The sequence below is a fragment of the Heptranchias perlo genome, chromosome 34 (assembly GCF_035084215.1).
Source record: "Heptranchias perlo isolate sHepPer1 chromosome 34, sHepPer1.hap1, whole genome shotgun sequence".
NCBI lineage: Eukaryota > Metazoa > Chordata > Chondrichthyes > Hexanchiformes > Hexanchidae > Heptranchias > Heptranchias perlo.
This window is the reverse complement of record NC_090358.1, coordinates 16,850,812-16,863,546: the sequence shown is the minus strand read 5'-3', so window position 1 is coordinate 16,863,546 and position 12,735 is coordinate 16,850,812. Positions and strand designations below refer to the sequence as shown.

General features: G+C 40.4%; 1 protein-coding gene across 2 annotated transcripts in view; it reads right to left on the bottom strand.

Annotated features, from left to right (window-relative positions):
* The window catches only part of LOC137301848 (DNA-binding protein RFX7-like), an 86,842-nt gene that overhangs the window by 26,324 nt on the left and 47,783 nt on the right, over positions 1-12,735 (bottom strand). For both annotated transcript variants that reach the window (XM_067971524.1, XM_067971525.1), the window contains exons 4-5: positions 9,532-9,654; positions 3,591-3,707 (exon numbers count right to left, since the gene is read on the bottom strand). In XM_067971524.1, coding sequence (XP_067827625.1) covers positions 3,591-3,707; positions 9,532-9,654 — 240 coding nt within the window. The remainder of the gene's footprint in view (positions 1-3,590; positions 3,708-9,531; positions 9,655-12,735) is intronic.

Below are 12,735 nucleotides of genomic sequence, written 5' to 3'. Positions count from 1 at the left end.
GTCAAAGAATGTATTGAACTTGTTTTTTTGGAAAAAGTATGGCAACATCAGAATGCAGTCATAAAAACACAATTACAAAAAATGGTTTGTGAACTTGACAGAGTGAAACTTTTAAGGTGTGTCAAATATGAAAAATGTTTCAAATGTAAAATCAGAATGTTTATGAACAACAAAACCTGAAAATGTACAAGTTGCATGTGTAACCTTTTTTAATGTAAACAATCTTACAACACCAAGTTATAGTCCAACAATTTTATTTGAAAATCACAAGCTTTCGGAGGCTTCCTCCTTCGTCAGGTGAATGTCAGGAAATCCTTGAACCTTTCGCATTTATATTCAGAGAACAATACCTGGTGATTACAGATAATCATTCCAACTGCCCGTTGTCAAGGCAATCAAAGTGTTCAGACAGAGAGGTGTTACCTGCAGGACCACCGAATATACAAACGGCCAGAACAAAAGACAGACAGAGAGAGAAACATCCGAAAGGAAGAGAAAGACAGAGAATGACCCGTTATATTAAAAACAGATAACTTTTTTTCGCTGGTGGGGTTCCGTGCAATGTGACATGAACCCAAAATCCCGGTTGAGGCCGTCCTCATGGGTGCGGAACTTGGCTATCAATTTCTGCTCGACGATTTTGCATTGTCGTGTGTCTCGAAGGCCGCCTTGGAGTACGCTTACCCAAAGATCGGTGGCTGAATGTCCTTGACTGCTGAAGTGTTCCCCGACTGGGAAGGAACCCTCCTGTCTGGCGATTCTTGCGCGGTGTCCGTTCATCCATTGTTGCAGTGTCTGCATGGTCTCGCCAATGTACCATGCTCCGGGGCATCCTTTCCTGCAACGTATGAGGTAGACAACATTGGCCGAGTCACAGGAGTATGAACCATGTACCTGGTGTCCTCTCGTGTGATGGTGGTATCTGTGTCGATGATCTGGCATGTCTTGCAGAGGTTGCCGTGGCAGGGTTGTGTGGGGTCATGGACGCTGTTCTCCTGAAAGCTGGGTAATTTGCTGCGAACAATGGTCTGTTTGCGGTTGGGTGGCTGTTTCAAGGCGAGTAGTGGAGGTGTGGGGATGGAGGTCTATGCGAGTCCTCCTCAGAAGACTAACACGGGACGCAACCAACAGAGTACCCTTCGTCGTCCAGTACTTCCCCGGAGCGGAGAAACTACGCCATGTTCTCCGCAGCCTTCAACATGTCATCGATGACGACGAACACCTCGCTAAGGCCATCCCCACGCCTCCACTACTCGCCTTCAAACAGCCACCCAACCTCAAACAGACCATCGTTCGCAGCAAATTACCCAGCTTTCAGGAGAACAGCGTCCACGACACCACACAACCCTGCCACGGCAACCTCTGCAAGATATGCCAGATCATCGACACAGATACCACCATCACACGAGAGGACACCACCCACCAGGTACATGGTTCATACTCCAGTGACTCGGCCAATGTTGTCTACCTCATACGTTGCAGGAAAGGATGCCCCGGAGCATGGTACATTGGCGAGACCATGCAGACACCGCGACAACGGATGAACGGACATCGTGCAACAATCGCCAGACAGGAGGGTTCCTTCCCAGTCGGGGAACACTTCAGCAGTCAAGGACATTCAGCCACCGATCTTCGGGTAAGCGTATTCCAAGGCGGCCTTCGAGACACACGACAACGCAAAATCGTCGAGCAGAAATTGATAGCCAAGTTCCGCACCCATGAGGACGGCCTCAACCGGGATCTTGGGTTCATGTCGCGCTACACGTAACCCCACCAGCGAATAAAAGTTATCTGTTTTTAATTCAACGGGTCATTTTCAGTCTTTCTCTTCCTTTCGGATGTTTCTCCCTCTCTCTGCTTTGTGTTCTGGCCGTTTGTATATTCGGTGGTCCTGCAGGTAACACCCCTCTGTCTGAACACTTTGATTGCCTTGACAACGGGCAGTTGGAATGATTATCTGTAATCACCAGGTATTGTTCTCTGAATATAAATGCGAAAGGTTCAAGGATTTCCTGACATTCACATGACGAAGGAGGAAGCCTCCGAAAGCTTGTGATTTTCAAATAAAATTGTTGGACTATAACTTGGTGTTGTAAGATTGTTTACATTTGTCAACCCCAGTCCATCACCGGCATCTCCACATCATGGCAACCTTTTTTAAAATATACAAATTCTTTTCACACTCGCTCAAAAAGCTACCAGGTCGTGTATTACAAGGCTATGATATAAATCACAAGCCAAGAGGAAACAACAATTTTACAGTATATCAAAGCTATCGAAGTCTCAACATTGTGTTAAATACTCAGATTTTTTTTTGACTGTAGGATATCCCATTTTCTTCTTAGTAGTCCTAGGCTGCACTCATGAAGACAAATCAGTAGCCTTCTTCCAGTCCACTATCTACTCTAGGTACATGGTATCAGCATCAAGCATGCCCACGGTCAGGTATAAAAGTCTGATGTAGATTGGAACTTACCCTATGCCCCAACCTCAATATCAGAAAAGCAGTATTCCACTTTCCACAACTGCCTTTCTTGCCTTTGAATGACACGGTCAACTGATGTGTTGTTTGATGCTCACAACCATTAAGAACTGGGCTGATACATCTCAAATTCATTTCACATATAAGTCTCCTGTCCGTTAGGTTCTATGACATCAGTTTGCTCTGGATTTGAACTAGAGTCTCGAGTTCAGGAACAATGTGCTAACCCACTGTATCAATTCCTTTACTTGACAGCATATACATATGCTAAATGGATAGGCCTCACTTATGCAGTGGCAGAAATTTGATGGTTGCATGGAGTGCAGTTCAAAGAGCAATGCTATTGTGAAACTGAAATCTGTCCCCTAACCTACATTATTTATTTTATTTTGAGCATTTAACCATTTTATTTTCCTCTCACCCATCTTCTCGTGCTGGTCTTAACAGGCCACAAACCTTCCACACTTTCCAGGGCAGAGGGCCTGCTGCAAGACCTCAGTCTCGAGCCAGCAACCAAATGAATGCATCATCTGATTTTGCCACCTCCCCTGTGGGACTGACAACTAAATTTGAGCAATAATATGGATTGCTTCAGGGTTGTATATCATTGCTCAAATTTACCCACGAGTGATTCTTTTGCACGAAACACCTCGGGTCAATTCCAAAGTCCAGATAGGGGTCAATCTCAAGTACAAATTTAGTATAAATAAGATTTTAGATCACTATGGCAGGCTGGAAAACTGTCCACAAGTAAAATAGCTTGTACCTGAGACAAATGATACAACAGAACAAGAAAATTATAATTAAAAGATTTTGCCACCGTCCAACATACTTTTTAAGATGAGTAGTCTGTATTTAACAAAATTGAAAAATTGAACAGGCAATTGCAATAAAATTCTCGACAATCAAAAGCAATTTGAGCATCGAAAGATGATGTTACAGGAGCAACTGTATAGCTGCATGTGATACTGTGCTGATTGTATTCAAAAAGGATTGGCCTTTGTAAAAATGTGTTTGTGTATATGGGGGAGTGTGGGAAGAACAATATTACTCAAGTCAAAATGAACACAGCATGAAACAATAAATTCAGAGCATCTGGAAAGGATATTTCGATTTGCCTCTTGTGCCTAGACGTCGGGCCTTCATGTTTGGAAAGACATTCTTCATGATCTTCCCAAAGTCAGCTGCACTTAAAGAATTATAACCAAGATTGTCACAATAGCCTCTGGAAAACAAAATGTGAAATTCTATTTGGTCACACCACAATTTTAGAACAGTGATCCACATCCTCCCACATTTAAAACAAAATAACATCACCCTCCGCCAATTCCCCTCAGTTACTAGCCACCAGGAGGTGACTGACAGCACCATGAGTTGTCTTCTTTTCCAATGTTTCTTTGCTATAGGGAATCTCTTTGCCTTTCTTCATGGCCCAGCCAAGCTGAGAACTCACCTTGTGATAAACTATGCACAGAAAATTATATCGATCAGTGAATGGCATGTTACATTCGTACACTAAAACACACCACCAGACTGCCCTTTGATCCACAGTCTGGAAGACTAACTTTTTAAAAAAAATTCTCTTCTTGAATCGAAAGGACCAAGTGATAGCTTTTATAAGTTGTATGGTGCATTAAGTACTTTTGGATACAGTTCACCTTTACTCCTGTAAAACTAAGGTAGTGTGCATTGAACTGGCTTCCGGAATTCAGCAGCTGGCTTCAGCACCAATTGTGACGAGATAGATTTTACAAGTAAAATTTTGCATTGCTTTTTCATTTGCTATCATGTCGCAAGCAGTCAGGGCAGTTGAATCTCTTTCATTTATATCAATGTGGATCAGGCAGAACACAAAAATAAGAGCTTCAGGCAAAGAGTTAACTTAAAAGAGGGAAATCCTGGCAGGACTGTACCATTATTCAAGAGGGGAGGTCTGTATAAAAAGAATCTTGCATTTAGATTTCAAAGACCTCCATTTATGTATCATAACAATGCCAGTTGCAGAAATGTTGACGTAAATGTCCATTAGTTTCGTGCTTTCCTGAATTTTGGTCTATTGATTTTTAGTATAAAACCCACCATCTGGCCCACTGAATCAGTCTCTGTTTGATTATTGTAGGTAGGTTTAAGTTTCATCATTCAATTCTGAAATTAATCATAATTTGTACTTTTTTTCAGATTATACATTGTACCTCTAAATACAGAAATAATGTTAGGACAGATTATTTAATATCTGTGGCTTTTAGTTTGCTGAGAAAACTATTAATTTCTGAGATTTTGAATGAAATGACATCAGCAGCAAATAAAAATTGTTCTTAATTTATACTTGGCTGATTCCTGTGCACATGGGGGAGAAAGAGAGAAGCTAACGAATGCTGAAACACCATGCAGAATATTCATTTCGGACTGGCCAGACTCGTACTGGAAAGTCACTGCCTAATCCCCCCTGTGACATGAAGTGGGGTGACTTGCCTGACAATTTTCCTTCCCGGGGATGGAACAATGTAAAAATTTGCTGACACAAATCCACGAACTAATTTTTGTGGTCGAGCAAATTAAAGCACTAATTCGATGCAAACAGTAACAGTACACCTCAAATTAGTTTTCAAGGTTTTTAATTCACCAATTCACAGAAAAAGCAATAAAACGGAGGAGGAATATTTCACTTGATGTACACGAAACAGCATCCATCCAGTCAGACATATTAATGAAACTCAGACTTATTAAGTATCCCATATATAACTGACAACAGAGAAGACCAAAATACAAAGTAATGCATGTTTGATTGGTTCTTATTTTTCCACCATTGCCCCCCAAAACAGAAGGGACTATTTGGTCAAATAAGCTACAATTGGACATTCCACAACACTAATCATGACTTGTTACAAGTCTCAGACCAAATGTGATGAACCATTGAACAGTGTATGTTGATATCAGGCCATCAGTCAGAGTCTAACAATACTCCAAGAAAGGATCTTTCAATACATGGTGAAACTTTCCTGAACTAGAGAGAGTACTCCAACTAACTAGTTCTCTCCAACTAAACATCTTCCAAAACTTTTCTACTCGGCTGAAAAGGCTAGGAGCTCTCAGTGCTAACACATAAGAGGAATGCAACTATTTGCCAAAAACAAGCCAAATGCACCAAACTTTGACTGGTGAACTCAAGCAATGACTTGGGTCTAGATAAATCAGTTTGCTGGATTATCATTCCAATATATTTATGCTTTGGGTGTTTCCAGATCAGCGTGCCTATATATTATACCCTCAACATTGAGAAACCCTAATGTATCATCTGTTCAAATTAGTACAAAATATACTACGGACACGATGGGCCGAATGGCCTCCTTTGGTGCAGTAACTTCCTATGATTCTATGTGAGACTTTTGAGTTGTCCTTCACTGAAGTGGCTTTTGATGGCAGCTCAATGTACTGCAAATATGTTCTTACATGCCTCAAAAATATCTATATATAAACAGTACATTAAAAAAACTGTTGCAGAGTTGACAGAATAGATTTGGGAGGTAAAAATCTCAAACAGGTAAAAGACAAAAACAATTTTTTATTCTGGACATCACAATGCCAAATTTAAAAAACTGAAATTGGCATAAATGGGTCACTGTAGGCATGCTCACAATTCCCCATATAGCAAGTTCCTGATCTTGTCTGAACAGACTGGCAGAAACACATTAGATGTTTGCATGGAGAATAAAAACTAGAGGCCAAATTCTTCAGCTCACTTTGCATCCTTAAGCAAACTGGGAACTGCAGCAGTCAAACTTTCTTACCATCACTCAAGTGCACCTCCTGGCAGGTTAATAAAACGACAGAATTCAAGATGTCTGTAAAATGAACTCTCACACTCACCCAAAGAACACAGAAGGGATTTTGGGAGGATAGACATCAATATTACACTGTACTGCACTTGGTATTCTACGTACTGAATAGTGTAAATCAAAATGGTCTGCTACAAACAGAATAGTGAAACTGATTTCGTCTTGTCCAAATCCAACGTGACTATGATCAAAATGCAAGATGTGGCCTTATTTTGTTTCTTATTTTATTATATAGTTGTAGACAAAAGTGAAATTTTAGAACAATGTAAAGCTGAAGCAATTTTTAAATGGTGAACTGTATGTACATTAGATTATCTAGTTTAAGTATGGCCTTCCTCATTCTTTAGAGTTCAACCTCCACATGCAACGAACATTTGCCAATATCCAAAAAGAGGAGAGCTCACCTAAGGGATGTTGCCCCTTTAAAAAAAATTATGTCCTTCATTCCTCGGTGGTCACTTTTATCAAGTGATCGTCCATCAATCAAATAACGCCCTATTCTGAATTGCATCCCTAGTTCTTGGACTGGAAAGAACAAACATGCATTTACATAGCACCATTCATGCCCTCAGGACATCCCTAAGCACTTCACACTCTTTTGAAGTGTAGTCATTGCTGTTATGTAGGCAAATGCAGCAGCCAATTTGCACACAAAGGCCCACCAATATCAAAAGAATCAACAGTTAATCTGCTTGTGGTGACATTAGTTGAAGGATAAACGTTTGCCAGAACATTTATCCCTCAACCAACGCCACGAAAGTGGCAGAAAAGTCATCAGATGCAATGCAAACAATGTGACACAAATTCAAACTAGCAGCAGACCAGGGAGAAAACTGTGGAGCACATTGACAACACCTTTCAACATGGCGATTGAATTTCTATCAATGAAGATTATACCTTCCGTAAGTAATCAAACATTCTTCCACAGGCATTTAGGATTATACCAACATAGTACATGTTAGTATAATCCTACCAACATGTAGGTAGGATTATACCAACATGTATAATCCTACATGTTGGTATAATGTAGGATTATACATGTTGGTATAATCCGAACTAACAGAGACTCTGAAGACCTAAATGTTCCAGTTAGTTGGGAGTACTTTACTTTCAAAGTGTTTGTTATTCTCAGGTATCAAAACAAGATAACAACACTTGATACAAATTGTTCCAGGTAGCTGCCTTCCACACAGTGCTGGGAAAAATCTTCTGCATGTTGACACACAAAGTGGCCATGACACCTGTAGAAAATCTCAATGTTCTCTGGTGGTTCCTGATCTGCCAGGGAATAACACAAGCAGTTATATTATATAATCCAATTCTCTAATCTTGGTATACTGATGAATTTACCTGAGGCTTTGTTCCCTTAAGGAATAACCGCATGAACAGGCAAATACTCGAGTTATAAAAAGGAAGAAAGTTCTATGTACAACAAAATGACACTTCCTTTCAGTGGAAGAAATGTGAGGTGACAAATAAAATTTCAGTTCTACAGTTTTCTGAGGCGAGTGAAACTCAATTAAATTTTCAGCAGAATAGACAGATCTATTCTAACAATTCTCCTGTGTGCTAAACAAGATCCAGCAAGTCTACCAAACTGCACACTCACTAATCCTCCCCATTGAAATCAGGACCAACAAAACCAGCTGTTTTAAGTTCAATTTGGGGCCGTGGGTTCAAATGATTCTGACATGATTTTTCTCAGAACCAAATTCCAATCCCAAGTAGAAGTTAACTGAACAAATAGCTTGACATCCCAGGCTCCTTTCTTGAATCTGGACAGCAATTGGTGATCCAGAATTAAATTTTCTACCATTGACGAGTAAAACATGCTTTTATTTATCACAGACTCTTAATAAGCTTGGTGAAAATTCCCAGACATCAATCAACTGTAATGCTGCACTGCAGGCATCATATAGCTGGAAAAGTTTCATTCCAGTGGATTATTGTTGTGCTTTAGGCACCACTGGATAAGCCTTCTCCATTTGGCACCCCATGTCTTCAAAACTGTGATTTTCTTACTTGCCAAAAATGTTTCAGTCTCAAAAGTTATCCCATCAAAGGGAGGATGCCAGTACATCACGACTTGAGACTGAACCGACTCCCTGTTGAAAGCATCCACTGATGTTTTCTACCCCAAAGTGCTGAGCAAATTATCTCATGAAATTTTCAGTGTGCTCCAACATCAAACAAACAGTCATATATTGCTGATGTTACTTGTCTACAGATACTAAAGAACACAATATGCTACCAATCTATAAAAAAAAACTAACAATTTACACACAAAAAGTCAATTTTGTTGAAAATTATAGGGATGCACTGTGGACATAATCTTTCAACTATCTCATCTGCTTTCAGAAACAATATTTCATAAATATTCTAAATACTTGACTATTCAACTTGGCTTCAGAATTATCCCATTTATTTAACAAAGATTTCAGATGATGAAAATCAATGTGTTTTTATATGTATTAGCATTACAATCTTTCTAATAGAACTAATATTCCATTTACAAAATTGTGCTATTTGCCTCTGGGAGTGTTTTGTTCATACAACACTGAAGCCAAAATGTTTTACAAACGCCTCTCATCTTTACGCAAATACCTCATCAACAGAAGCTTGATATCCGGAAACATGCTGAGGTGCTTTAAAAAAAGTATAATTACTGCTATTCGTCAAAAGCTAAAATGCAACTATTTGAGAATTTAAAGATATTGTATACATAATGTCAGATGACTGTTCCTGGATGTTATCACCTTCCCCATTTTTATTTTAATAACCACGGTTAAATAAGCTAATAGACACTATTGGTCGAAGGACCGCAGAAGGGGAGAAATTAGAGCTATTTGCCATTAAGATTCTGACCAGTAACGTCAAATGTTAAGGAACTGTTGATAGCTGCAATGAAGAGAAAAACAGGTTGAAGATCAAAAATGCAACATAAAAACTAACTTGAGGTTAACGAAAAAAACCTGTAAACCTTCAATTTAATCTGGTTATCCTATTTAAAAACAAAAAAAGTCCAATGAAAATGGTGACGAATAAAATAGTGGAACATTTATAGACAGCAAAGAATGTATGCTACTACAGAAAAGCTATTCAATGCATCACATCAAAAAATACAACCCATGATTAAACTGTGCTCATGAACATATATTTCTAATGGAAAGCAAATAACTTATGGCTATTCAGGTCTCCTAATGCAATACATACTTGTACTCATCGTAGACTTCTTGTTTGGGCAGTGAAGTATCTGGGTGGTCCTCCAAATGATTTCGGATCCAGTTAAAAGCATGCATTTGCTGGGTACGACTGGATGACAAAGAACTTGGATTGCTGCAAACAATGAAGAAATAGCTGGTGAAAAAAAATCATGCAAACCGTGCTGCAGCTGTTCCTCAACTTTAATAGAAATTTACTAAGTTATAAATTTTGGCAATCTTAAGTGTGTTCTTCATTAATTTATCATGGGAAGCAAAGAAGTTATTAGAGGATTAATTTGACAATTTTCCATCACATAATTTCAATCACTTTCTACTTCGAAAAGCTTCTGAAAATTGTATTACCACCCTTTTTTTTTATAAATTTCCATTTGTTTTCCTTTCTCCAATTGTTAACAAATCAGGAACTATTGGTCAAACATAGCTTTTTTATGGTCATCGATCTTAATCTCAGTTGTAATTTAGTACATTACTCAATGTTTACTGCAATCCATAACAACATGTGTAGAATCTATTTATGTGGTTAGTTAAGAAGTTGAAGTTATTGAAAGCTCAAAAGAAACAGATCTTCCAAGAACACGACAGCACTATGATAATTTAACAGCCCTTAATGTGGCTTGAAACCTCTATCGTTTTACGGCAAAACCACGGTTGGAAATGTTTATACCATAATTCAATGTACAAACCTGAAGAAACATATCTAAGGACAAAATCTGTTAGAACATGGCCCTAAATTAGCAAACTAGTTGCAAAATGCAGCAAATATTATGTCTGAAACTCCCCTTATGCCCTCTCCAAGCTCATCTTGACCATGAGACCCACCTCCTGTCCCTCAACCCTATTCCCACCAAATTGCTGACCACCCAACTTGCCTTCCTGGCCCCCACGTGAGCTGATATTGTTAACGGTTCCCTCTCCTCAAGTACGGTCACCCTCCCCTTCAAATCTGCCTTCATCACCCCCCTCCTCAAAAAACCCATCTGCCCTTGCAAACGACCGCCCCATCTCCAACCTCCCTTGCCTCTCCAAAAGGTGTTGTCACCTCCCAAATCCGTGCCCATCTTTCCCGCAACTCCATGTTTGAATCCCTCCAATCAGGTTTCTGTCCCTGCCATGGTACTGAAATGGCCCTTATCAAAGTCACATATGACATCCTATGTGACTGTGACCATGGTAAACTATCCCTCCTCATCCTTCTCGACCTGTCTGCAGCCTTTGACATAGTTGATCTCACCATCCTCTCCCAACGCCTCGCCTCCGTTGTCCAGCTGGGTGGGACTGCGCTCGGCTGGTTCCATCATCATCTATCCAGCCGTAGCCAGAGAATCACTTGCAATGCCTTCTCTTCCCGCTCCCGCACTGTTACCTTTGTCGTCCCCCGAAGATCTATCCTTGGTCCCCTCCTATTTCTCATCTACACGCTGCCCCTCGGCGACATCATCTGAAAACACGATGTCAGGTTCCACATGTACGCTGACGGCACCCAACTCTACCTCACCACCACCTCCCTCGAACCCCCCACTGTCTCTGATTTGTCATACTGATTGTCCAACATCCAGTACTGGATGAGCAAAAATTTCCTCCAACTAGATATTGGGCAGACCGAAGCCATGGTCTTCGGTTCCGCCACAAACTCCGTTCCCGAGCCACCGACCCCACCTCTCTCACTGGCCACTGTTTGAGACTAAAATCCACCATTCGCAACCTTGGCATCCTATCTGACCCAGAGATGAGCTTCCAACCACATATCTGCTCCATCACCAAGACCACCTACTTCCACCTCCGTAACATCGCCCTTCTCCGCCCCTTCATCTTCTGGTGAAACCCTCATCCATGCCTTTGTAAACTTGAGACTTGACTATTCCAATGCTCTCCTGGCCGGTCTCCCATCATCCACCCCCCATAAACTTGAGCTCATCCAAAACTCTGCTGCCCATATCCTAACTCGAACCAAGTCCCGTTCACTCTCTTGCTCGCTGACCCACATTGGCTCCCGGTCCAGGAACGCCGCGATTTTAAAATTCTCATTCTTGTTCTCAAATCCCTTCATGGCCTCACCCATCCCTATTTCTGTAACCTCCTCCAGCCCTACAACCCTCCGAGATCTCTGCGCTCCTCCAATTCTCGCCTCATGCACGTCCCCAATTTTAATCACTCCACCATTGGTGGTCATGCCTTCAGCTGCCTAGGCCCTAAGCTCTGGAAATCCCTCCCTAAACCTCTCTGCCTCTCTGCCTCTCTCCTCCTTTAGGACGCTCCTTAAAACCTACCTCTCTGACCAAGCTTTTGGTCACCTGTCCTAATATCTCCTCATATGGCTCAGTGACAAATTTTGTTTGAAAAATCACTCCTGTGAAGCGCCTTGGGACCTTTAACTACGTTAAAAGCACTGTATAATTCTAAGTTGTAGCTGTTGAATTCAGCATTTCTTCAGCACCCACAATGAAATTCGTACCCTTGAGTCAGTCAATTGACAAATTGCACTTGGGTCATTGCTCAAAATATAAGTTAATAAAAAAATGCTCATTAGTTACTGTTGCATACTGATTGTGTTAGAACTGCATCAATATAGAACCTGTATACTGAAGTCCAATTTTGGAAATATTTGGAATAAACACATCTGGATTATCATAAATTACCATACAGTAAAAGGTTGGACTCCCCAGTCAGTCCGACTGGTTGGGTGTTGTTATAATAGTATGGTGCCATTTTATCACAAAAAAAATTCACTGAATTAGTCAACTGCATTGGATTTCTCTTTGTATGCTTGCAGCACTGGACACACTTGTATTTGGTGAGATATGGGCTCAGCAGAGATAATGTATTAGCTGAATACATTAGATTTCTTTTTCTAGCCAAAAACAAAATAATCCAGTTACTTTAAAAATAATTAAAAGCATATGAGACAAAATCTAAAATTTCCAATTGTGAATGGCCCCTGTCTACTATAATGGTTAAACTACATTTGAAGAATAACCACAACATACAAATGAATAAACAGTCATCCAAATGAGAATGTGGTTTAAGTTATGTACAAAGAATAAACTTCCAAGAGAGGTAAACATTCACCCCAATTTCTTCAACTTCCACAAAATAAACCAGAATCATTTCAGAGTAGTACAAAAATCAGAGGAAGGAAGCACCATGATTTAATGTTGGGAGAAGGCAATATTGAGGCCAGATTGGGAGCACTGCA